Source organism: Oncorhynchus gorbuscha, linkage group LG06, assembly GCF_021184085.1.
Source record: "Oncorhynchus gorbuscha isolate QuinsamMale2020 ecotype Even-year linkage group LG06, OgorEven_v1.0, whole genome shotgun sequence".
Taxonomy (NCBI): domain Eukaryota; kingdom Metazoa; phylum Chordata; class Actinopteri; order Salmoniformes; family Salmonidae; genus Oncorhynchus; species Oncorhynchus gorbuscha.
The window spans coordinates 106,837,548-106,861,722 of NC_060178.1; the positions used below are offsets into that span (position 1 = coordinate 106,837,548).

At 39.8% G+C, this 24,175-nt stretch overlaps 1 protein-coding gene across 1 annotated transcript in view; it reads left to right on the plus strand.

Annotated features, from left to right (window-relative positions):
- Positions 1-24,175, plus strand: part of LOC124038793 (collagen alpha-1(IX) chain-like) — a 24,724-nt gene extending 549 nt beyond the window's left edge. Inside the window, exons 2-12 of the mRNA XM_046354856.1 lie at positions 359-404; positions 502-554; positions 769-821; positions 2,546-2,615; positions 6,677-6,721; positions 6,844-6,876; positions 9,859-10,005; positions 10,414-10,468; positions 12,716-12,904; positions 13,020-13,097; positions 22,780-24,175. Of these exons, the coding sequence (XP_046210812.1) occupies positions 359-404; positions 502-554; positions 769-821; positions 2,546-2,615; positions 6,677-6,721; positions 6,844-6,876; positions 9,859-10,005; positions 10,414-10,468; positions 12,716-12,904; positions 13,020-13,097; positions 22,780-22,976 (966 nt within the window). The 3' untranslated portion in view covers positions 22,977-24,175. The remainder of the gene's footprint in view (positions 1-358; positions 405-501; positions 555-768; positions 822-2,545; positions 2,616-6,676; positions 6,722-6,843; positions 6,877-9,858; positions 10,006-10,413; positions 10,469-12,715; positions 12,905-13,019; positions 13,098-22,779) is intronic.

Consider the following 24,175-nt stretch of genomic DNA (forward strand, 5'->3'; position numbering starts at 1 on the left):
ACTGTCCTGACACTGACCTGACTGTCCTGACACTGACCTGACTGTCCTGACACTGACCTGACTGTCCTGACACTGACCTGACTGTCCTGACTGTCCTGACCCTGACCTGACTGTCCTGACCCTGACCTGACTGTCCTGACACTGACCTGTAGCTCCACCCCTGCTCTCTGTAAGTGTTGGACAAGTCCACGGGCCAAATGTCCCAAATCAGTGATGAAAAATCTGCACATTGGACACAGTTCCTTGTTAGTTGTGGCATCCCAGTCTGTTGACAGACACTACGATACCATCCTATGGTACGTGCATCAGTCCTCGAGAGATTATGACACTAAACTCTGTTTCTGTTGCTCTACTTCAGGGTAGCTCTGGAGAGGCAGGTCTTCTTGGAACAATAGGATCTGCTGGTAAAACAGTAAGTCCAATTCAAATCCAAGTTGATTTAAAATGCATTTCAAGTTGTCCATCCAGTAACGACCTGTTCACTGTGATGTCTCTGTGTAGGAGAGCAAGGCAAAGCAGGAGGTCTAGGACCCGTTGGACCCATTGGTGGACCGGTGAGTATCCTGTCATTTATTATATTTCCCAGCAGGCAAAGCTGTTTTTATGACGCCATCACAACCAGATTACAACTGGTAGTAATTGGGTTATAATGATGTCGGTGATGTCAATGCAACCAGTTTTGCCATTTTAATGTCCTTTATCGTGCATTAATGTGTAATAAAACAAACCTCTTCTTCTCTCTTGTAATTCCCTTTGACACCTCTCTAGGGAGACATCGGAGTACAAGGACCAGCCGCCCACCGGGCAAACCAGGAGCCAGGGTGAGTTATTGTTGTTGTCTGGTTGCTGTGTGATGCTGTGTGTCTTCGTGTCAGGTATAATATAAGGATTAACGAAAGGAAACATACTTTGTAACAACGACTCAATGATGACAAAGTTAGGCTGGAACTACACGAGACAGAGATGAGATGAGATGTGACGAGAGAGAGTAGAGTGATGTGAGTAGAGAGAGAGAGAGAGAGAGAGAGAGAGAGAGAGAGAGAGAGAGAGAGAGAGAGAGAGAGAGAGAGAGAGAGAGAGAGAGAGAGAGAGAGAGAGAGAGAGAGAGAGAGAGAGAGAGAGAGAGAGAGAGGGAGAGGGAGAGGGAGAGGGAGAGTGGGGACCTGGCTGTGGTTACAGAGAGTGGGGACCTGGCTGTGGTTACAGAGAGTGGACCTGGCTGTGGTTACAGAGAGTGGAGACCTGGCTGTGGTTGCTGAGGGACTGAAGCAAGTGAAGAGAGTGACCTGGCTGTGTTTGTGGAGGGGGACCTGGCTGTGGTTACAGAGGGACCTGGCTGTGGCTTGTAGAGGAGTGGACCTGGCTGTGGTTACAGAGAGTGGACCTGGCTGTGGTTACAGAGAGGGACTCGGCTGTGGGTTACAGAGAGTGGACCTGGCTGTGGTTACAGAGAGTGGACCTGGCTGTGATTACAGAGAGTGGACCTGGCTGTGGTTACAGAGAGTGGACCTGGGCTGTGGTTACAGAGAGTGGAGACCTGGCTGTGGTTACAGAGAGTGGACCTGGCTGTGGTTACAGAGAGTGGACCTGGCTGTGGTTACAGAGAGTGGACCTGGCTGTGGTTACAGAGAGTGGGGACCTGGCTGTGGTTACAGAGAGTGGACCTGGCTGTGGTTACAGAGAGTGGACCTGGCTGTGGTTACAGAGTGGGACCTGGGCTGTGGTTACAGAGAGTGTTGACCTGGCTGTGGTTACAGAGAGTGGACCTGGCTGTGGTTACAGAGAGTGGACCTGGCTGTGGTTACAGAGAGTGGGGACCTGGCTGTGGTTACAGAGAGTGGGGACCTGTCTGTGGTTACAGAGAGTGGGGACCTGTCTGTGGTTACAGAGAGTGGGGACCTGTCTGTGGTTACAGAGAGTGGGGACCTGGCTGTGGTTACACAGAAATTCCCTAGAGAATAGTTCTGAACGGAATCTCAGGATCTCACACAGAGGCTATTTTTCACAGTAAGGAGAGAATGAGGGCCAGGGCCAGCTGGCTGAAAGAGCTTCTGTTGCTTTGGCATTCCTCACACACACGGTCAGCAATCAAAGGTGTGCCCAGCACAGAGAACAAAGAGACACACACACACACACACACAATACATACAAAAAAAATTGCAGCCAGGTTTTTAGAAATTCCTTTCTTCTGTGCATGTTTTGAGTCACGACCCTGATATAGGCTGTCTCATGAACAGTTAATTCACCAGTGTATGTTGCCCTAATGACTGAAGATCTTGTGGTTAGTTTCTCCATACTCTGCTGTCTTATCTGAGGTTTCCACTACTTTCTGCTGTCGTGTTCTGTAGGTTTAGATATTTACATACAGTATTCCATTCAGCAGAGGCTTGTAATCCTACAGTCATGCGTACATACATGTTACATATGGTCTGTCCCAGGAATCTAACCCACAATCCTTGCACCGCAAGCACCTTGCTCTAAGGACATTCAGTAGTGTGGTGTTGACCTCTGACCTCCTTGTTGACGCTCTTCCTTTGTTTTGTAGGGACCTAAAGGAGATCTTGGTCTTCCTGGTGTTCCCGACCCCCAGGCCTCCCCGAGTGAAGGGAGAGAGGGTAAGATAAGAGGACGTTCTATTCTGACTGGTATCTATCCCCTCTGTAGAGACCTGCCGTCTGGTGGGGAAACAATCACTGATATTATACAACTAAACATACTACTGATATTATACAACTAAACATACTACTGATATTATACAACTAAACATACTACTGATATTATAAAACTAAACTACTGATATTATACTGTATAAATCTACTGTATAACTTTACATAGTAGTATAACTAGTGTTGTTGTCTAACTGTATACATCTACTGTATAACTTTACATAGTAGTATAACTAGTGTTGTTGTCTAACTGTATAAATCTACTGTATAACTTTACATAGTAGTATAACTAGTGTTGTTATCTAACTGTATAAATCTACTGTATAACGTTACATAGTAGTATAACTAGTGTTGTTGTCTAACTGTATAAATCTACTGTATGACTTTACATAGTAGTATAACTAGTGTTGTTGTCTAACTGTATAAATCTACTGTATAACGTTACATAGTAGTATAACTAGTGTTGTTGTCTAACTGTGTAAATCTACTGTATAACGTTACATAGTAGTATAACTAGTGTTGTTATCTAACTGTATAAATCTACTGTATAACTTTACATAGTAGTATAAACTAGTGTTGTTGTCTAACTGTATAAATCTACTGTATAACTTTACATAGTAGTATAACTAGTGTTGTTATCTAACTGTATAAATCTACTGTATAACTTTACATAGTAGTATAACTAGTGTTGTTGTCTAACTGCATAAATCTACTGTATAACATTACATAGTAGTATAACTAGTGTTGTTGTCTAACTGTATAAATCTACTGTATAATGTTACATAGTAGTATAACTATTGTTGTCTAACTGTAGTAAAGATTTTCAATAGTAACTGGTTTCTCCTCCACTTCAGGGAGAACTAGTGTTGTTATCTAACAGTATAAATCTATCTTTAAAATGTCTAATTATCTCTCACAACAATATCTGGCTGCATCTTAAAGTCAATGTGATACTCCAGCAGCAGAGTGTGGATGGGCCCTTTCCAGTGTCAGTTTACTAGTCGTATGTTCAGGATGTATAATCTACTGTATAACGTTACATAGTAGTATAATTGTTTAACTGTACTGTAGTTGAAAGATTTTCAATAGTGAACTGGTTTCTCCTCCACTTCAGGGAGAAATAAGAAAAGATCAGAAAACCATAAAGGGGTTTAGCAGGTTTATAGAAATAGTATCTTTAAAAATGTCTGTTTATCTCAACATAGTAGAATATCTGGCTGCATCTAGTAAAGTCAATGTGATACTCCAGCAGCAGAGTGTGGATGGGTCCCATTTCCAATGTGTCAACATAGTAGAATAACTAGTCCAACATAGTAGAATTCAGGATACACATGGTAGACACTGTCTGACCAACATAGTAGCTTACTGGCAGGTTCCTAGTAGAATAACAATGTACAACATAGTAGAATAACAATGTATAGTCCAACATAAGAAAAGATCCAACATAGTAGAATAACAACATAGTAGAATAACAATGTGTAGTCCAACATAGTAGAATAACAATTAGTAGAATAACAATGTATAGTCCAACATAGTAGAATAACAATGTATAGTCCAACATAGTAGAATAACAATGTATAGTCCAACATAGTAGAATAACAATGTATAGTCCAACATAGAGAATAACAATGTATAGTCCAACATAGTAGAATAACAATGTATAGTCCAACATAGTAGAATAACAATGTATAGTCCAACATAGTAGAATAACAATGTATAGTCCAACATAGTGGAATAACAATGTATAGTCCAACATAGTAGAATAACAATGTATAGTCCAACATAGTAGAATAACAATGTATAGTCCAACATAGTAGAATAACAATGTATAGTCCAACATAGTAGAATAACAATGTATAGTCCAACATAGTAGAATAACAATGTATAGTCCAACATAGTAGAATAACAATGTATAGTCCATAGTAGAATAACAATGTATAGTCCAACATAGTGGAATAACAATGTATAGTCCAACATAGTGGAATAACAATGTATAGTCCAACATAGTAGAATAACAATGTATAGTCCAACATAGTAGAATAACAATGTATAGTCCAACATAGTAGAATAACAATGTATAGTCCAACATAGTAGAATAACAATGTATAGTCCAACATAGTAGAATAACAATGTATAGTCCAACATAGTAGAATAACAATGTATAGTCCAACATAGTAGAATAACAATTTATAGTCCAACATAGTAGAATAACAATGTATAGTCCAACATAGTAGAATAACAATGTATAGTCCATAGTAGAATAACAATTTATAGTCCAACATAGTAGAATAACAATGTATAGTCCAACATAGTAGAATAACAATGTATAGTCCAACATAGTAGAATAACAATGTAGTCCAACATAGTAGAATAACAATGTATAGTCCAACATAGTAGAATAACAATGTATAGTCCAACATAGTAGAATAACAATGTATAGTCCAACATAGTAGAATAACAATGTATAGTCCAACATAGTAGAATAACAATGTATAGTCCAACATAGTAGAATAACAATGTATAGTCCAACATAGTAGAATAACAATGTGTAGTCCAACATAGTAGAATAACAATGTATAGTCCAACATAGTAGAATAACAATGTATAGTCCAACATAGTAGAATAACAATGTGTAGTCCAACATAGTAGAATAACAATGTGTAGTCCAACATAGTAGAATAACAATGTATAGTCCAACATAGTAGAATAACAATGTGTAGTCCAACATAGTAGAATAACAATGTATAGTCCAACATAGTGGAATAACAATGTATAGTCCAACATAGTAGAATAACAATGTATAGTCCAACATAGTGGAATAACAATGTATAGTCCAGCATAGTGGACTAACAATGTATAGTCCAACATAGTAGAATAACAATGTATAGTCCAACATAGTAGAATAACAATGTATAGTCCAACATAGTAGAATAACAATGTATAGTCCAACATAGTAGAATAACAATGTATAGTCCAACATAGTGGAATAACAATGTATAGTCCAACATAGTGGACTAACAATGTATAGTCCAACATAGTGGAATAACAATGTATAGTCCAACATAGTGGAATAACAATGTATAGTCCAACATAGTGGAATAACAATGTATAGTCCAACATAGTAGAATAACAATTTATAGTCCAACATAGTAGAATAACAATGTATAGTCCAACATAGTAGAATAACAATGTATAGTCCAACATAGTAGAATACCACCAACATAGTAGAATAACAATGTATAGTCCAACATAGTAGAATAACAATTTATAGTCCAACATAGTAGAATAACAATGTATAGTCCAACATAGTAGAATAACAATTTATAGTCCAACATAGTAGAATAACAATTTATAGTCCAACATAGTAGAATAACAATGTATAGTCCAACATAGTAGAATAACAATGTATAGTCCAACATAGTAGAATAACAATGTATAGTCCAACATAGTAGAATAACAATTTATAGTCCAACATAGTAGAATAACAATTTATAGTCCAACATAGTAGAATAACAATGTATAGTTCAACATAGTGGACTAACAATGTATAGTCCAACATAGTAGAATAACAATGTATAGTCCAACATAGTAGAATAACAATGTATAGTCCAACATAGTAGAATAACAATTTATAGTCCAACATAGTAGAATAACAATTTATAGTCCAATATTTACACATGTTTTGGTGGGCAAGTGGTTAAATTGTGCTGTATTTAGCAATCATAATAAGAATCTGGTAGCAGCTGTTGAGATGTGTGAGTAGCATGAATGTATATATGTGTGTGTGTGTGTGTGTGTGTGTGTGTGTGTGTGTGTGTGTGTGTGTGTGTGTGTGTGTGTGTGTGTGTGTGTGTGTGTGTGTGTGTGTGTGTGTGTGTGTGTGTGTGTGTGTGTGTGTGTGTGTGTGTGTGTGTTTCTAACTTACCCTTGGCATTTGTTATATCCAGAAGAGTGATTTTACCCCAAAATAATTTATATTGGTGTGTGTGTGTGTGTGTGTGTGTGTGTAGGGGGGACAAGGTTCTGAGGGAACCTCTGGAGACAAAGGAGATGTTGTAAGTTATCACTCCAGCAAGGATTCATTGCATCCAACCCAACCTCACATTGGAGCCTTTTAAACAACCCGTTTTAACTCCACCTGAACTAATCCTCTGTGTTTCTCTCATTTGTATAATAGGGTGACCAAGGAGAAGCTGGACCCAAAGGAGTGGTGAGTTCTGTACTCTTCTAGAAACAGTTCCATGTCTCCAACCAGGAATATAACGTTGAGACAGTTTATCTGCACCCATAGAGTGTTAGTAGTAGTGCTAAGTGGTTAACCAACATTTAGGGGGGGTTTTCAACGTTTAAAAAAACTAATTGACTGATGTTGTTTAAATTATTTGAATTCTATTTCGTTCGAGCTCCATGTGCAGTTTCTGTAGAGATAAATCAGAGCCTGAAGTGTATTTGGAAACAGGCTCAGCTAATGAATGAAGCCTGAAGTGTATTTGGTAACAGGCTCAGCTAATGAATGAAGCCTGAAGTGTATTTGGTAACAGGCTCAGCTAATGAATGAAGCCTGAAGTGTATTTGGTAACAGGCCCAGCTAATGAATGAAGCCTGAAGTGTATTTGGAAACAGGCTCAGCTAATGAATGAAGCCTGAATTGTATTTGGTAACAGGCCCAGCTAATGAATGAAGCCTGAAGTGTATTTAGTAACAGGCTCAGCTAATGAATGAAGCCTGAAGTGTATTTGGAAACAGGCTCAGCTAATGAATGAAGCCTGAAGTGTATTTGGAAACAGGCTCAGCTAATGAATGAAGCCTGAAGTGTATTTGGAAACAGGCTCAGCTAATGAATGAAGCCTGAAGTGTATTTGGAAACAGGCCCAGCTAATGAATGAAGCCTGAAGTGTATTTGGAAACAGGCTCAGCTAATGAATGGAGCCTGAAGTGTATTTGGAAACAGGCCCAGCTAATGAATGAAGCCTGAAGTGTATTTGGTAACAGGCTCAGCTAATGAATGAAGCCTGAAGTGTATTTGGAAACAGGCCCAGCTAATGAATGGAGCCTGAAGTGTATTTGGAAACAGGCCCAGCTAATCAATGAAGCCTGAAGTGTATTTGGTAACAGGCTCAGCTAATGAATGGAGCCTGAAGTGTATTTGGAAACAGGCCCAGCTAATGAATGAAGCCTGAAGTGTATTTGGTAACAGGCTCAGCTAATGAATGAAGCCTGAAGTGTATTTGGAAACAGGCTCAGCTAATGAATGAAGCCTGAAGTGTATTTGGAAACAGGCCCAGCTAATGAATGAAGCCTGAAGTGTATTTGGAAACAGGCTCAGCTAATGAATGAAGCCTGAAGTGTATTTGGAAACAGGCTCAGCTAATGAATGAGCCTGAAGTGTATTTGGAAACAGGCCCAGCTAATCAATGAAGCCTGAAGTGTATTTGCAGGCTCAGCTAATGAATGTGTATTTGGAAACAGGCTCAGCTAATGAATGAAGCCTGAAGTGTATTTGGTAACAGGCTCAGCTAATGAATGAAGCCTGTGTATTTGGAAACAGGCTCAGCTAATGAATGAAGCCTGAAGTGTATTTGGAAACAGGCTCAGCTAATGAATGAAGCCTGAAGTGTATTTGGAAACAGGCTCAGCTAATGAATGAAGCCTGAAGTGTATTTGGAAACAGGCTCAGCTAATGAATGAAGCCTGAAGTGTATTTGGAAACAGGCTCAGCTAATGAATGAAGCCTGAAGTGTATTTGGTAACAGGCTCAGCTAATGAATGTAGCTTGAAGTGTATTTGGAAACAGGCTCAGCTAATGAATGATGCCTGAAGTGTATTTGAAACAGGCTCAGCTAATGAATGTAGCTTGAAGTGTATTTGGAAACAGGCTCAGCTAATGAATGATGCCTGAAGTGTATTTGGAAACAGGCTCAGCTAATGAATGAAGCCTGAAGTGTATTTGGAAACAGGCTCAGCTAATGAATGAAGCCTGAAGTGTATTTGGAAACAGGCTCAGCTAATGAATGAAGCCTGAAGTGTATTTGGAAACAGGCTCAGCTAATGAATGAAGCCTGAAGTGTATTTGGTAACAGGCTCAGTTAATGAATGAAGCCTGAAGTGTATTTGGAAACAGGCTCAGCTAATGAATGAAGCCTGAAGTGTATTTGGAAACAGGCTCAGCTAATGAATGAAGCCTGAAGTGTATTTGGAAACAGGCTCAGCTAATGAATGATGCCTGAAGTGTATTTGGAAACAGGCTCAGCTAATGAATGTAGCTTGAAGTGTATTTGGAAACAGGCTCAGCTAATGAATGAAGCCTGAAGTGTATTTGGAAACAGGCTCAGCTAATGAATGAAGCCTGAAGTGTATTTGGAAACAGGCTCAGCTAATGAATGAAGCCTGAAGTGTATTTGGAAACAGGCTCAGCTAATGAATGAAGCTGGAGTGTATTTGGAAACAGGCTCAGCTAATGAATGTAGCTTGAAGTGTATTTGGAAACAGGCTCAGCTAATGAATGATGCCTGAAGTGTATTTGGAAACAGGCTCAGCTAATGAATGTAGCTTGAAGTGTATTTGGAAACAGGCTCAGCTAATGAATGATGCCTGAAGTGTATTTGGAAACAGGCTCAGCTAATGAATGAAGCCTGAAGTGTATTTGGAAACAGGCTCAGCTAATGAATGAAGCCTGAAGTGTATTTGGAAACAGGCTCAGCTAATGAATGAAGCCTGAAGTGTATTTGGAAACATGCTCAGCTAATGAATGAAGCCTGAAGTGTATTTGGTAACAGGCTCAGTTAATGAATGAAGCCTGAAGTGTATTTGGAAACAGGCTCAGCTAATGAATGAAGCCTGAAGTGTATTTGGAAACAGGCTCAGCTAATGAATGAAGCCTGAAGTGTATTTGGAAACAGGCTCAGCTAATGCAAGTTTTGAGCAGAGTAAGACAGCTAAGGAGGTCGGGCCACAGGACGAGATCTCCAAGGTCATCCATTTCATGCCTGTAACATCAGGGGTTTCTGTCATCCAAAACGAGACGACATCTCCGCAATACAATCTTCCGGGTTTTTCTTGTTCCAGATAAAAACAGATGTTAGTTTATTCCATGGCTGGCTCCCCAGCACCCCCGGAACTCAGAAGTCTTCATTGAGCTCAATACCACCCATGTAATGTTGTTCTGATCCAGTTATCCCCTCTCTGTCTCCAGGTTGGAAACCCAGGAGAGCCTGGTAACAGAGGGCCAGAGGGTAGCAGAGGGCAGCCTGGCATCGAGGGCCCAGCTGGTACTTCTGGACCACGTGGCATGCAGGGCAACAGGGGCGCACCAGGAATCAGGGGGTCACAGGGACCGGCGGTAGGTACCCCCAAACCACCTCCACCCAAAACTTTGAAGACTATATACCTGAACTTACTTACAAACTTACTAACTTACATACTTACTTACTAATTAACTTACGTGCTTACTTATATACCTACAAACTCACTTACATAGTACTTACTTACTTACTTATGTACGTACATACCTACTTACATACTTAGTTACTAACCTACATACATGCTAACTTATTTACATTCTTACTTACTTACAAATGTACTAACTTACTGCTAGGCCTTTCCCTCCTGGACCTTAGGCCATGGACAACAGTTTTCCAGTGTATCCAGCATAACACAACTAGGGCTTACATAATGCATTTCAGAAGCTAAATCTATGTTTATTAAAGCTGTTTTCTCATCATAAACCTTTTGTTATGTTATCCTTCAGGGTAAAGAACCAAGCGATCAACACATCAGACAAGTCTGCATGAGAGTTATGCAAGGTAAGAATATTGCACACTGTCATTCCTTCAGTTTCTTTAAAATCAATGTATCCCACTCTACCTTTAAGTATAAACACTCTGTAATATCCCCAACCTCATTGTTTATACTATAGACCAGGGGTATTCAACTCTGACCCTATGAGGTCCGGAGCCTGCTGCTTTTCTGTCCTACCCAATAATGAATTGTACACAGCCAGTGTCCCAGGTCTAAATCAGTCCCGGATTAGAGGGGAACAATGAAGAAATGCAGTAGAACTGGCTTCGAGGTCCAGAGTTGAGTTTGGGGGATATAGCATATCTGACTTGACAGTTTGAAGAGAGGGAAGCAGAAAAAACCCATCATAAATACGCTTCAACCTTTGTTAGTTTGATGGATAACAGACTCCTGAACCCCAGAAATGCTGAAGTGGCAGCCTGTTTTTTTGTCTCTCTCCCTGGGCCCTCTTACAGTATCCCACCCCCTCCTCCCACTACCACTACTCTCCTCCTAAACTCATTACTTTTTTATACCCAATGTGCTGAAAAATGTATTTCACCTCCAGAGGACCTGCACTTTTGCTAAAAGCAGAAAAACAAAGACTGGAATTTGGAGTGTAAAATACCAAGCCAAAAGCCTTAGGAGTTTTATGTTGAACTCTTGGCACCATAAATACACATATATATTTTTCAGTTTCTTAAGGATCGTACCCTTTTTTTAAATTTTCACCTCAAATGACCCAAATCTAACTGCCTGTAGCTCAGGACCTGAAGCAAGGATATGCATATTCTTGATAACATTTGAAAATTAACACTTTGAAGTGTGTGGAAATGTGAAATTAATGTAGGAGAATATAAAACAATTAGATCTGGTAAAAGATAATATAATAAAAACAACGTGCATTTTCTATTTATTTTTGTGTTCCATCATCTTTGAAATGCAAGTGAAAGGCCATACATTAAGGTAGGATCCTAGGTGTAATTTAGATTCTGTCCACAAGATGGCAGCAGTGTGTTTGCAAAGTGTCAGACTGATCCAGAGAACAATTACCTCACTACACAATATTTTGCATCAAGTCTGCCAGGAGTTTGCCCAAATGTGCCGAATTGGTCAATTTATACATTTTCAAGTACATAACTATAGAGAACATACAAACATTCTATGGTAATAAAATATTAAAGCTTAACACTCCCAGGAATGTTATACATGATGGATCTAGATCATGATGGATCTCGAGGGCCAAGCGGGGTGGTTGTGGAGCCAGAGACATTAGTGGGGTCAAACTATAGATCCCAGTTCCTACATTTAAATATTTAAAAAATGACACTACATTTTATCTCTGGGACCCTCAGGATGACAAATCAGAGCAAGATTACTGAATGTATGTACATGATTTATACCTTCAGAGGTGAATGTATCAAATCACCAGCCGTGATAAAAGTGTTTTGTTGTTGTGCGCTATCTTCAAACAGTAGCATGGTATGTTTTGTGTGTAATAGCTACTGTAAATTGGACACTGCAGTTAGTTAACAATAATTTAAGCTTTCTGCCCTTATAAGACATGTCTTTGTCCCGGATAGTTGGCTGTTGTATACAATGTTTTCTAGTCACATTATCACATATTGAGCAACAACTGTCCTGGTTAAGGGACACCAATCCCGTAGAGTTGGATGTTTTCCGATAAGTATTTTCACTCTGCTCAATTTACCGAGGCAGACTTGAATGTGTAAGAATAAGGAGGACTACAATTTTTATAACATTTATAAAAAGGCCTTCATTAAAGTTCCATTTTCATCTCAATAACAAATCATTTCTGTGAAAACAATTGAGTACCTTATTGTGATTGTTTTAAATTGAAACGGTCAACAATAAATTTAGCAAAGAGACATTTCTCAAGCAAGAATTTTGCTAACACTGTCTGGGAGTGGTCTAAGTGGGGAGGGGAAACTGAAAACTAGCTGTTATTGGCAGAGAGGTTTGGAATTCTCTTTCTTATTGGTCTATTAACTGATTTATCACCTGGTAATGTCACCAGGCAGGCCAAAACGCCATCCCACCAAAAGAGGCAGAAATCTTAGGCGGTCTTTTCAAACAGCCCCTACACTAAAAGGAATTATCCTAATTTTCACAATTTCACAGTATTATTCCAATATTAAAGTGTGGAAATATATATAAAACAAAGGAAATCACATTTTGGACTGCACTGGGCCTTTAATACATTTGATTGATTAATTGTTTGCTCATCATTCCCATTCCTCTTGCTCCAACAGAGCAACTAGCCCAGTTGGCTGCCAGTCTAAGGAGGCCGGAGTCTGGAGCAGCGGGCCTGCCTGGTAAGCCAGGGCCTCCTGGTCCTGCCGGACCCCCAGGGGACAGTGGCTTCCCTGGGCAGGCTGGAGCAAGAGGACTGCCTGGCCTCAAAGGACCTCCAGGACTCCTAGGACTCAAAGGACCCAAAGGTGGGGAGAGGATTTTTAATGTTACTGTTATTTGAACATTTGAAAGCAAAATTCAGCTCATGTACCCAAAGGAGTTTTAGAATAACCCTTGTAATTAACATGCTGTGTGGTGCAGGTGAATTGGGCGACAGAGGAGACCGAGGTCCCACGGTGCGAGGGGCCAAGGGCCAGCCAGGACCTCCCGGTCTACCAGGTGAGTGACATCGACCTTGATCCCCATGGAGAAGTGAACCATCAGTAGCTTACTTTTTCTTTATGTTCTAATCCTAGTCTTGGTCTTGGTTGTAGATATCCTAGTCTTGGTCTTGGTTGTAGATATTCTAGTCTTGGTCTTGGAGGTTGTAGATATGCTAGTCTTGGTCTTGGTTGTAGATATCCTAGTCTTGGTCTTGGTTGTAGATATTCTAGTCTTGGTCTTGGAGGTTGTAGATATGCTAGTCTTGGTCTTGGTTGTAGATATCCTAGTCTTGGTCTTGGTTGTAGATATTCTAGTCTTGGTCTTGGAGGTTGTATATATGCTAGTCTTGGTCTTGGAGGTTGTAGATATTCTAGTCTTGGTCTTGGTTGTAGATATTCTAGTCTTGGTCTTGGAGGTTGTAGATATTCTAGTCTTGGTCTTGGTTGTAGATATTCTAGTCTTGGTCTTGGAGGTGGTAGATATTCTAGTCTTGGTCTTGGTTGTAGATATTCTAGTCTTGGTCTTGGAGGTTGTAGATATTCTAGTCTTGGTCTTGGTTGTAGATATTCTAGTCTTGGTCTTGGAGGTTGTAGATATTCTAGTCTTGGTCTTGGAGGTTGTAGATATTCTAGTCTTGGTCTTGGAGGTTGTAGATATTCTAGTCTTGGTCTTGGAGGTTGTAGATATTCTAGTCTTGGTCTTGGTTGTAGATATTCTAGTCTTGGTCTTGGTTGTAGATATTCTAGTCTTGGTCTTGGTTGTAGATGTTCTAGTCTTGGTCTTGGAGGTTGTAGATATTCTAGTCTTGGTCTTGGTTGTAGATATTCTAGTCTTGGTCTTGGTTGTAGATATTCTAGTCTTGGAGGTTGTAGATATTCTAGTCTTGGAGGTTGTAGATATTCTAGTCTTGGTCTTGGTTGTAGATATTATAGTCTTGGAGGTTGTAGATATTCTAGTCTTGGAGGTTGTAGATATTCTAGTCTTGGAGGTTGTAGATATTCTAGTCTTGCTCTTGGTTGTAGATATTCTAGTCTTGGAGGTTGTAGATATTCTAGTCTTGGAGGTTGTAGATATTCTAGTCTTGCTCTTGGTTGTAGATATTCTAGTCTTGGAGGTTGTAGATATTCTAGTCTTGGAGGTTGTAGATATTCTAGTCTTGGTCTTGGAGGTTGTAGATAGTCTAGTCTTGGTCTTGGAGGTTGTAGATATTCTAGTCTTGGTCTTGGAGGTTGTAGATATTCTAGTCTTGCTCTTGGTTGTAGATATTCTAGTCTTGGAGGTTGTAGATATTCTAGTCTTGGAGGTTGTAGATATTCTAGTCTTGGTCTTGGAGGTTGTAGATAGTCTAGTCTTGGTCTTGGAGGTTGTAGATATTCTAGTCTTGGTCTTGGAGGTTGTAGATATTCTAGTCTTGCTCTTGGTTGTAGATATTCTAGTCTTGGAGGTTGTAGATATTCTAGTCTTGGAGGTTGTAGATATTCTAGTCTTGGTCTTGGAGGTTGTAGATAGTCTAGTCTTGGTCTTGGAGGTTGTAGATATTCTAGTCTTGGTCTTGGAGGTTGTAGATATTCTAGTCTTGGTCTTGGAGGTTGTAGATATTCTAGTCTTGCTCTTGGTTGTAGATATTCTAGTCTTGGAGGTTGTAGATATTCTAGTCTTGGAGGTTGTAGATATTCTAGTCTTGGTCTTGGAGGTTGTAGATATTCTAGTCTTGGTCTTGGAGGTTGTAGATATTCTAGTCTTGGTCTTGGAGGTTGTAGATATTCTAGTCTTGGTCTTGGAGGTTGTAGATATTCTAGTCTTGGTCTTGGAGGTTGTAGATATTCTAGTCTTGGTCTTGGAGGTTGTAGATATTCTAGTCTTGGTCTTGGTTGTAGATATTCTAGTCTTGGTCTTGGAGGTTGTAGATAGTCTAGTCTTGGTCTTGGAGGTGGTAGATATTCTAGTCTTGGTCTTGGTTGTAGATATTCTAGTCTTGGTCTTGGAGGTTGTAGATATTCTAGTCTTGGTCTTGGAGGTTGTAGATATTCTAGTCTTGGTCTTGGTTGTAGATATTCTAGTCTTGGTCTTGGAGGTTGTAGATATTCTAGTCTTGGTCTTGGTTGTAGATATTCTAGTCTTGGTCTTGGAGGTTGTAGATATTCTAGTCTTGGTCTTGGTTGTAGATATTCTAGTCTTGGTCTTGGAGGTTGTAGATATTCTAGTCTTGGTCTTGGAGGTTGTAGATATTCTAGTCTTGGTCTTGGAGGTTGTAGATATTCTAGTCTTGGTCTTGGAGGTTGTAGATATTCTAGTCTTGGTCTTGGAGGTTGTAGATATTCTAGTCTTGGTCTTGGTTGTAGATATTCTAGTCTTGGTCTTGGAGGTTGTAGATATTCTAGTCTTGGTCTTGGTTGTAGATATTCTAGTCTTGGTCTTGGAGGTTGTAGATATTCTAGTCTTGGTCTTGGTTGTAGATATTCTAGTCTTGGTCTTGGAGGTTGTAGATATTCTAGTCTTGGTCTTGGTTGTAGATATTCTAGTCTTGGTCTTGGAGGTTGTAGATATTCTAGTCTTGGTCTTGGAGGTTGTAGATATTCTAGTCTTGGTCTTGGAGGTTGTAGATATTCTAGTCTTGGTCTTGGAGGTTGTAGATATTCTAGTCTTGGTCTTGGAGGTTGTAGATATTCTAGTCTTGGTCTTGGAGGTTGTAGATATTCTAGTCTTGGTCTTGGAGGTTGTAGATATTCTAGTCTTGGTCTTGGAGGTTGTAGATATTCTAGTCTTGGTCTTGGTTGTAGATATTCTAGTCTTGGTCTTGGAGGTTGTAGATATTCTAGTCTTGGTCTTGGTTGTAGATATTCTAGTCTTGGTCTTGGAGGTTGTAGATATTCTAGTCTTGGTCTTGGAGGTTGTAGATATTCTTCTTGGTCTTGGTTGTAGATATTCTAGTCTTGGTCTTGGAGGTTGTAGATATTCTAGTCTTGGTCTTGGAGGTTGTAGATATTCTAGTCTTGGTCTTGGAGGTTGTAGATATTCTAGTCTTGGTCTTGGAGGTTGTAGATATTCTAGTCTTGGTCTTGGAGGTTGTAGATATTCTAGTCTTGGTCTTGGAGGTTGTAGATATTCTAGTCTTGGTCTTGGAGGTTGTAGATATTCTAGTCTTGGTCTTGGAGGTTGTAGATATTCTAGTCTTGGTCTTGGAGGTTGTAGATATTCTAGTCTTGGTCTTGGTCTTGGAGGTTGTAGATATTCTAGTCTTGGTCTTGGAGGTTGTAGATATTCTAGTCTTGGTCTTGGAGGTTGTAGATATTCTAGTCTTGGTCTTGGAGGTTGTAGATATTCTAGTCTTGGTCTTGGTTGTAGATATTCTAGTCTTGTCTTGGAGGTTGTAGATATTCTAGTCTTGGTCTTGGAGGTTGGTCTTGGTTGTAGTCTTGGAGGTAGATATTCTAGTCTTGGTCTTGGAGGTTGTAGATATTCTAGTCTTGGTCTTGGAGGTTGTAGATATTCTAGTCTTGGTCTTGGAGGTTGTAGATATTCTAGTCTTGGTCTTGGAGGTTGTAGATATTCTAGTCTTGGTCTTGGTTGTAGATATTCTAGTCTTGCTCTTGGTTGTAGGTCTTGGAGGTTGTAGATATTCTAGTCTTGCTCTTGGTCTTGGAGGTTGTAGATATTCTAGTCTTGGTCTTGGAGGTTGTAGATATTCTAGTCTTGGTCTTGGAGGTTGTAGATATTCTAGTCTTGGTCTTGGAGGTTGTAGATATTCTAGTCTTGGTCTTGGTTGTAGATATTCTAGTCTTGGTCTTGGAGGTTGTAGATATTCTAGTCTTGGTCTTGGAGGTTGTAGATATTCTAGTCTTGGTCTTGGAGGTTGTAGATATTCTAGTCTTGGTCTTGGAGATATTCTAGTTGTAGATATTCTAGTCTTGGTCTTGGAGGTTGTAGATATTCTAGTCTTGGTCTTGGAGGTTGTAGATATTCTAGTCTTGGTCTTGGAGGTTGTAGATATTCTAGTCTTGGTCTTGGAGGTTGTAGATATTCTAGTCTTGGTCTTGGAGGTTGTAGATATTCTAGTCTTGGTCTTGGAGGTTGTAGATATTCTAGTCTTGGTCTTGGAGTTGTAGATATTCTAGTCTTGGTCTTGGAGGTTGTAGATATTCTAGTCTTGGTCTTGGTTGTAGATATTCTAGTCTTGGTCTTGGAGGTTGTAGATATTCTAGTCTTGGTCTTGGAGGTTGTAGATATTCTAGTCTTGGTCTTGGAGGTTGTAGATATTCTAGTCTTGGTCTTGGAGGTTGTAGATATTCTAGTCTTGGTCTTGGAGGTTGTAGATATTCTAGTCTTGGTCTTGGTTGTAGATATTCTAGTCTTGGTCTTGGAGGTTGTAGATATTCTAGTCTTGGTCTTGGAGGTTGTAGATATTCTAGTCTTGGTCTTGGAGGTTGTAGATATTCTAGTCTTGGTCTTGGAGGTTGTAGATATTCTAGTCTTGGTCTTGGTTGTAGATATTCTAGTCTTGGTCTTGGAGGTTGTAGATATTCTAGTCTTGGTCTTGGTTGTAGATATTCTAGTCTTGGTCTTGGAGGTTGTAGATATTCTAGTCTTGGTCTTGGAGGTTGTAGATATTCTAGTCTTGGTCTTGGTTGTAGATATTCTAGTCTTGGTCTTGGAGGTTGTAGATATTCTAGTCTTGGTCTTGGAGGTTGTAGATATTCTAGTCTTGGTCTTGGAGGTTGTAGATATTCTAGTCTTGGTCTTGGAGGTTGTAGATATTCTAGTCTTGGTCTTGGTTGTAGATATTCTAGTCTTGGTCTTGGAGGTTGTAGATATTCTAGTCTTGGTCTTGGAGGTTGTAGATATTCTAGTCTTGGTCTTGGAGGTTGTAGATATTCTAGTCTTGGTCTTGGAGGTTGTAGATATTCTAGTCTTGGTCTTGGAGGTTGTAGATATTCTAGTCTTGCTCTTGGTTGTAGATATTCTAGTCTTGGTCTTGGAGGTTGTAGATATTCTAGTCTTGGTCTTGGAGGTTGTAGATATTCTAGTCTTGGTCTTGGAGGTTGTAGATATTCTAGTCTTGGTCTTGGAGGTTGTAGATATTCTAGTCTTGGAGGTTGTAGATAGTCTAGTCTTGGTCTTGGAGGTTGTAGATATTCTAGTCTTGGTCTTGGAGGTTGTAGATATTCTAGTCTTGGTCTTGGAGGTTGTAGATATTCTAGTCTTGGTCTTGGTTGTAGATATTCTAGTCTTGGAGGTTGTAGATAGTCTAGTCTTGGTCTTGGAGGTTGTAGATATTCTAGTCTTGGTCTTGGAGGTTGTAGATATTCTAGTCTTGGTCTTGGAGGTTGTAGATATTCTAGTCTTGGTCTTGGTTGTAGATATTCTAGTCTTGGTCTTGGTTGTAGATATTCTTGGTCTTGGTTGTAGATATTCTAGTCTTGGTCTTGGTTGTAGATATTCTAGTCTTGGTCTTGGTTGTAGATATTCTAGTCTTGGTCTTGGTTGTAGATATTCTAGTCTTGCTCTTGGTTGTAGATATTCTAGTCTTGGTCTTGGAGGTTGTAGATATTCTAGTCTTGGTCTTGGAGGTTGTAGATATTCTAGTCTTGGTCTTGGAGGTTGTAGATATTCTAGTCTTGGTCTTGGAGGTTGTAGATATTCTAGTCTTGGTCTTGGAGGTTGTAGATATTCTAGTCTTGGTCTTGGAGGTTGTAGATATTCTAGTCTTGGTCTTGGTTGTAGATATTCTAGTCTTGGTCTTGGTTGTAGATATTCTAGTCTTGGTCTTGGGAGGTTGTAGATATTCTAGTCTTGGTCTTGGAGGTTGTAGATATTCTAGTCTTGGTCTTGGAGGTTGTAGATATTCTAGTCTTGGTCTTGGAGGTTGTAGATATTCTAGTCTTGGTCTTGGAGGTTGTAGATATTCTAGTTTGTAGATATTCTAGTCTTGGTCTTGGAGGTCTTCTTGGAGGTTGTAGATATTCTAGTCTTGGTCTTGGAGGTTGTAGATATTCTAGTCTTGGTCTTGGAGGTTGTAGATATTCTAGTCTTGGTCTTGGAGGTTGTAGATATTCTAGTCTTGGTCTTGGAGGTTGTAGATATTCTAGTCTTGGTCTTGGAGGTTGTAGATATTCTAGTCTTGGTCTTGGAGGTTGTAGATATTCTAGTCTTGGTCTTGGAGGTTGTCTTGGTCTTGGTTGTAGATATTCTAGTCTTGGTCTTGGAGGTTGTAGATATTCTAGTCTTGGTCTTGGTTGTAGATATTCTAGTCTTGGTCTTGGAGGTTGTAGATATTCTAGTCTTGGAGGTTGTAGATATTCTAGTCTTGGTCTTGGAGGTTGTAGATATTCTAGTCTTGGAGGTTGTAGATATTCTAGTCTTGGTCTTGGAGGTTGTAGATATTCTAGTCTTGGAGGTTGTAGATATTCTAGTCTTGGTCTTGGAGGTTGTAGATATTCTAGTCTTGGTCTTGGAGGTTGTAGATATTCTAGTCTTGGTCTTGGAGGTTGTAGATATTCTAGTCTTGGTCTTGGAGGTTGTAGATATTCTAGTCTTGCTCTTGGTTGTAGATATTCTAGTCTTGGTCTTGGAGGTTGTAGATATTCTAGTCTTGGTCTTGGTTGTAGATATTCTAGTCTTGGTCTTGGAGGTTGTAGATATTCTAGTCTTGGTCTTGGAGGTTGTAGATATTCTAGTCTTGGTCTTGGTTGTAGATATTCTAGTCTTGGTCTTGGAGTTGTAGATATTCTAGTCTTGGTCTTGGAGGTTGTAGATGTTCTAGTCTTGGTCTTGGAGGTTGTAGATATTCTAGTCTTGGTCTTGGAGGTTGTAGATATTCTAGTCTTGGTCTTGGTTGTAGATATTCTAGTCTTGGTCTTGGAGGTTGTAGATATTCTAGTCTTGGTCTTGGAGGTTGTAGATATTCTAGTCTTGGTCTTGGAGGTTGTAGATATTCTAGTCTTGGTCTTGGAGGTTGTAGATATTCTAGTCTTGGTCTTGGAGGTTGTAGATATTCTAGTCTTGCTCTTGGTTGTAGATATTCTAGTCTTGGTCTTGGAGGTTGTAGATATTCTAGTCTTGGTCTTGGAGGTTGTAGATATTCTAGTCTTGGTCTTAGAGGTTGTAGATATTCTAGTCTTGGTCTTGGAGGTTGTAGATATTCTAGTCTTGGAGGTTGTAGATAGTCTAGTCTTGGTCTTGGAGGTTGTAGATATTCTAGTCTTGGTCTTGGAGGTTGTAGATAGTCTAGTCTTGGTCTTGGAGGTTGTAGATATTCTAGTCTTGGTCTTGGTTGTAGATATTCTAGTCTTGGAGGTTGTAGATATTCTAGTCTTGGTCTTGGAGGTTGTAGATATTCTAGTCTTGGTCTTGGAGGTTGTAGATATTCTAGTCTTGGTCTTGGAGGTTGTAGATATTCTAGTCTTGGTCTTGGTTGTAGATATTCTAGTCTTGGTCTTGGTTGTAGATATTCTAGTCTTGGTCTTGGTTGTAGATGTTCTAGTCTTGGTCTTGGAGGTTGTAGATATTCTAGTCTTGGTCTTGGTTGTAGATATTCTAGTCTTGGTCTTGGTTGTAGATATTCTAGTCTTGCTCTTGGTTGTAGATATTCTAGTCTTGGTCTTGGAGGTTGTAGATATTCTAGTCTTGGTCTTGGAGGTTGTAGATATTCTAGTCTTGGTCTTGGAGGTTGTAGATATTCTAGTCTTGGTCTTGGAGGTTGTAGATATTCTAGTCTTGGTCTTGGAGGTTGTAGATATTCTAGTCTTGGTCTTGGAGTCTTGGTCTTGTTGTAGATATTCTAGTCTTGGTCTTGGAGGTCTTGTAGATATTCTAGTCTTGGTCTTGGAGGTTGTAGATATTCTAGTCTTGCTCTTGGTTGTAGATATTCTAGTCTTGGTCTTGGAGGTTGTAGATATTCTAGTCTTGGTCTTGGAGGTTGTAGATATTCTAGTCTTGGAGGTTGTAGATATTCTAGTCTTGGTCTTGGAGGTTGTAGATATTCTAGTCTTGGAGGTTGTAGATAGTCTAGTCTTGGTCTTGGAGGTTGTAGATATTCTAGTCTTGGTCTTGGAGGTTGTAGATATTCTAGTCTTGGTCTTGGAGGTTGTAGATATTCTAGTCTTGGTCTTGGTTGTAGATATTCTAGTCTTGGTCTTGGTTGTAGATATTCTAGTCTTGGTCTTGGAGGTTGTAGATATTCTAGTCTTGGTCTTGGAGGTTGTAGATATTCTAGTCTTGGTCTTGGAGGTTGTAGATATTCTAGTCTTGGTCTTGGAGGTTGTAGATATTCTATTCTTGGTTGTAGATATTCTGGTCTTGGAGGTTGTAGATATTCTAGTCTTGGTCTTGGAGGTTGTAGATATTCTAGTCTTGGTCTTGGAGTTGTAGATATTCTAGTCTTGGTCTTGGAGGTTGTAGATATTCTAGTCTTGCTCTTGGTTGTAGATATTCTAGTCTTGGTCTTGGAGGTTGTAGATATTCTAGTCTTGGTCTTGGAGTTGTAGATATTCTAGTCTTGGTCTTGGAGGTTGTAGATATTCTAGTCTTGGTCTTGGAGGTTGTAGATATTCTAGTCTTGGTCTTGGAGGTTGTAGATATTCTAGTCTTGGTCTTGGAGGTTGTAGATATTCTAGTCTTGGTCTTGGAGGTTGTAGATATTCTATCTTAATATTCACTTGGTCTTGGTTGTAGATCACTTGGTCTGGTTGTATATTATAGTCTTGGTCTTGGAGGTTGTCTATTCTAGTCTTGGTCTTGGAGGTTGTAATGACTAAAATTGTAAAATGTTCACATTTTCTAGAATGTTTTATTCTTGGTCTTGGCGGTATTAGATGTTCTAGTCTTGGTCTTGGCGGTATTAGATGTTCTATTCTTGGTCTTGGAGTTTCTAAATGTTCTAGTCTTGGTCTTGGAGTTTCTAAATGTTCTAGTCTTGGTCTTGGAGTTTCTAAATGTTCTAGTCTTGGTCTTGGAGTTTCTAAATGTTCTAATCTTGGTCTTGGCGGTATTAGATGTTCTAGTCTTGGTATTGGCGGAATTAGATGTTCTAGTCTTGGTCTTGAAGTTTCTAAATGTTCTATTCTTGGTCTTGGAGTTTCTAAATGTTCTATTCTTGGTCTTGGAGTTTCTAAATGTTCTAGTCTTGGTCTTGGAGTTTCTAAATGTTCTAGTCTTGGTCTTGGAGTTTCTAAATGTTCTAGTCTTGGAGGTGTAGATATTCTAGTCTTGAGGTGAGTTGAACAAGGAAAGAGTTTGCTAACATACTGTATTCCATTTGGTTTTGTGTTTGGCTGCAACCGTTCGTTATCATTAGCAAAAGGTCTGAGAACACAAGTGTCTGTTTTAGGTCTAAACTGCTTTATAAAAATAATCAAGTGGCCATGTAGACTTTACACAATATTTAGTAGGAATAGCTAAGTCATTTCAGTTTGAATATTGTGGCTAAAAAGTTGCAGTAATCCTTTTTAAAAAGTAGCTGTTTGTAATGTTTCACCATAACATTTTGGAATGTTCATTCAAGTCATTCAACTGTAATTGTTACTCTGGTAACATGTTTGCCACAAGCAGAAGCCTTATTGATCTCGCCTTTGGACTTAGAGTCTCTAGAATGTTCTACTTTTGAGTCCTTGAGGTTCTAGTCTTGAGTCTTTGAGGTTCTGTATGTTCTACTTTGGTGTAAGATGGTTTAGCTAACTCTTCTCGAACTCTAACTCTACAGGTGAGCCCGGAAAGCCTGGTTACGGCCAGGAGGGACGTGACGGCGAGAGAGGACCTCCAGGTGTTCCTGGCCAGGCTGGTGTACCTGGGCCTCCTGGTAATGCTGGCCCCAATGGCTACTGCGACCCATCGTCCTGCAACCTCAGACCGGGGGACATTGACACCAGCATCAAGGGCCCGGAGGGAACTAGAAACTAGAGCCACCACCCAGTGGAGGCTGGTGTCACTTTAAATCTGAGGACTGGATCTAATGGCTATAATGGAATGAATGGAAAAGTTTCAAACACCTTGGATTCTGTTCCATTTATTCCATTAGAGCCATCACTATGACCTATCCCCCCTTCACCAGCTTCCACTGCCCAACACCCAGAGAGGGGTAGAGACAGAGACAGAGACTAAGATGGCAGATGGACAGTTCTCCCACCCCAACCCTGGGAGCACACAACATCCTCACAGCCTCTCTACTCTGAAGGCTGTTGCTGTTGAGTCCATTCTAACGTATCTGCAGTGTTTTGTGAGAGTGTTCTGTGCTAGCCAGATCTCTATCGGATATGAAGGAGTCTTCCACTTCCACAAATGCGAAACAAAACTAAGTATTTTGTTGCAAAACAATAATAATCCTGAACCTGTTTGGACGTGTAACAGTTTTTTACATGACAGATTTTCTTTTTCTTTTGTTGTTTTCAGAAATGGGTGCTCTATTTTAAGATATTAATGTTTTGAAGACGATATTTGTTTTTATTCCACCGTCCCTGTAAACCTAGATGTCCTTAATAACCACCAGAGCATCACCTGTCCTTAATAACCACCAGACAATTCACCTGTCCTTAATAACCACCAGACCATCACCTGTCCTTAATAACCACCAGAGCATCACCTGTCCTTAATAACCACCAGACAATCCTCCTGTCCTTAATAACCACCAGACAATGTACCTGTCCTTAATAACCACCAGACCATCACCTGTCCTTAATAACCACCAGAGCATCACCTGTCCTTAATAACCACCAGACAAAACCCTGTCCTTAATAACCACCAGACAAATCACCTGTCCTTAATAACCACCAGACAATTCACCTGTCCTTAATAACCACCAGACAAATACCCTGTCCTTAATAACCACCAGACAATGTACCTGTCCTTAATAACCACCAGACCATCACCTGTCCTTAATAACCACCAGAGCATCATCTGTCCTTAATAACCACCAGACAAACTACCTGTCCTTAATAACCACCAGACAAACTACCTGTCCTTAATAACCACCAGACAAAACCCTGTCCTTAATAACCACCAGACAAATCACCTGTCCTTAATAACCACCAGACAAATCCCTGTCCTTAATAACCACCAGACAAATCACCTGTCCTTAATAACCACCAGACAAATACCCTGTC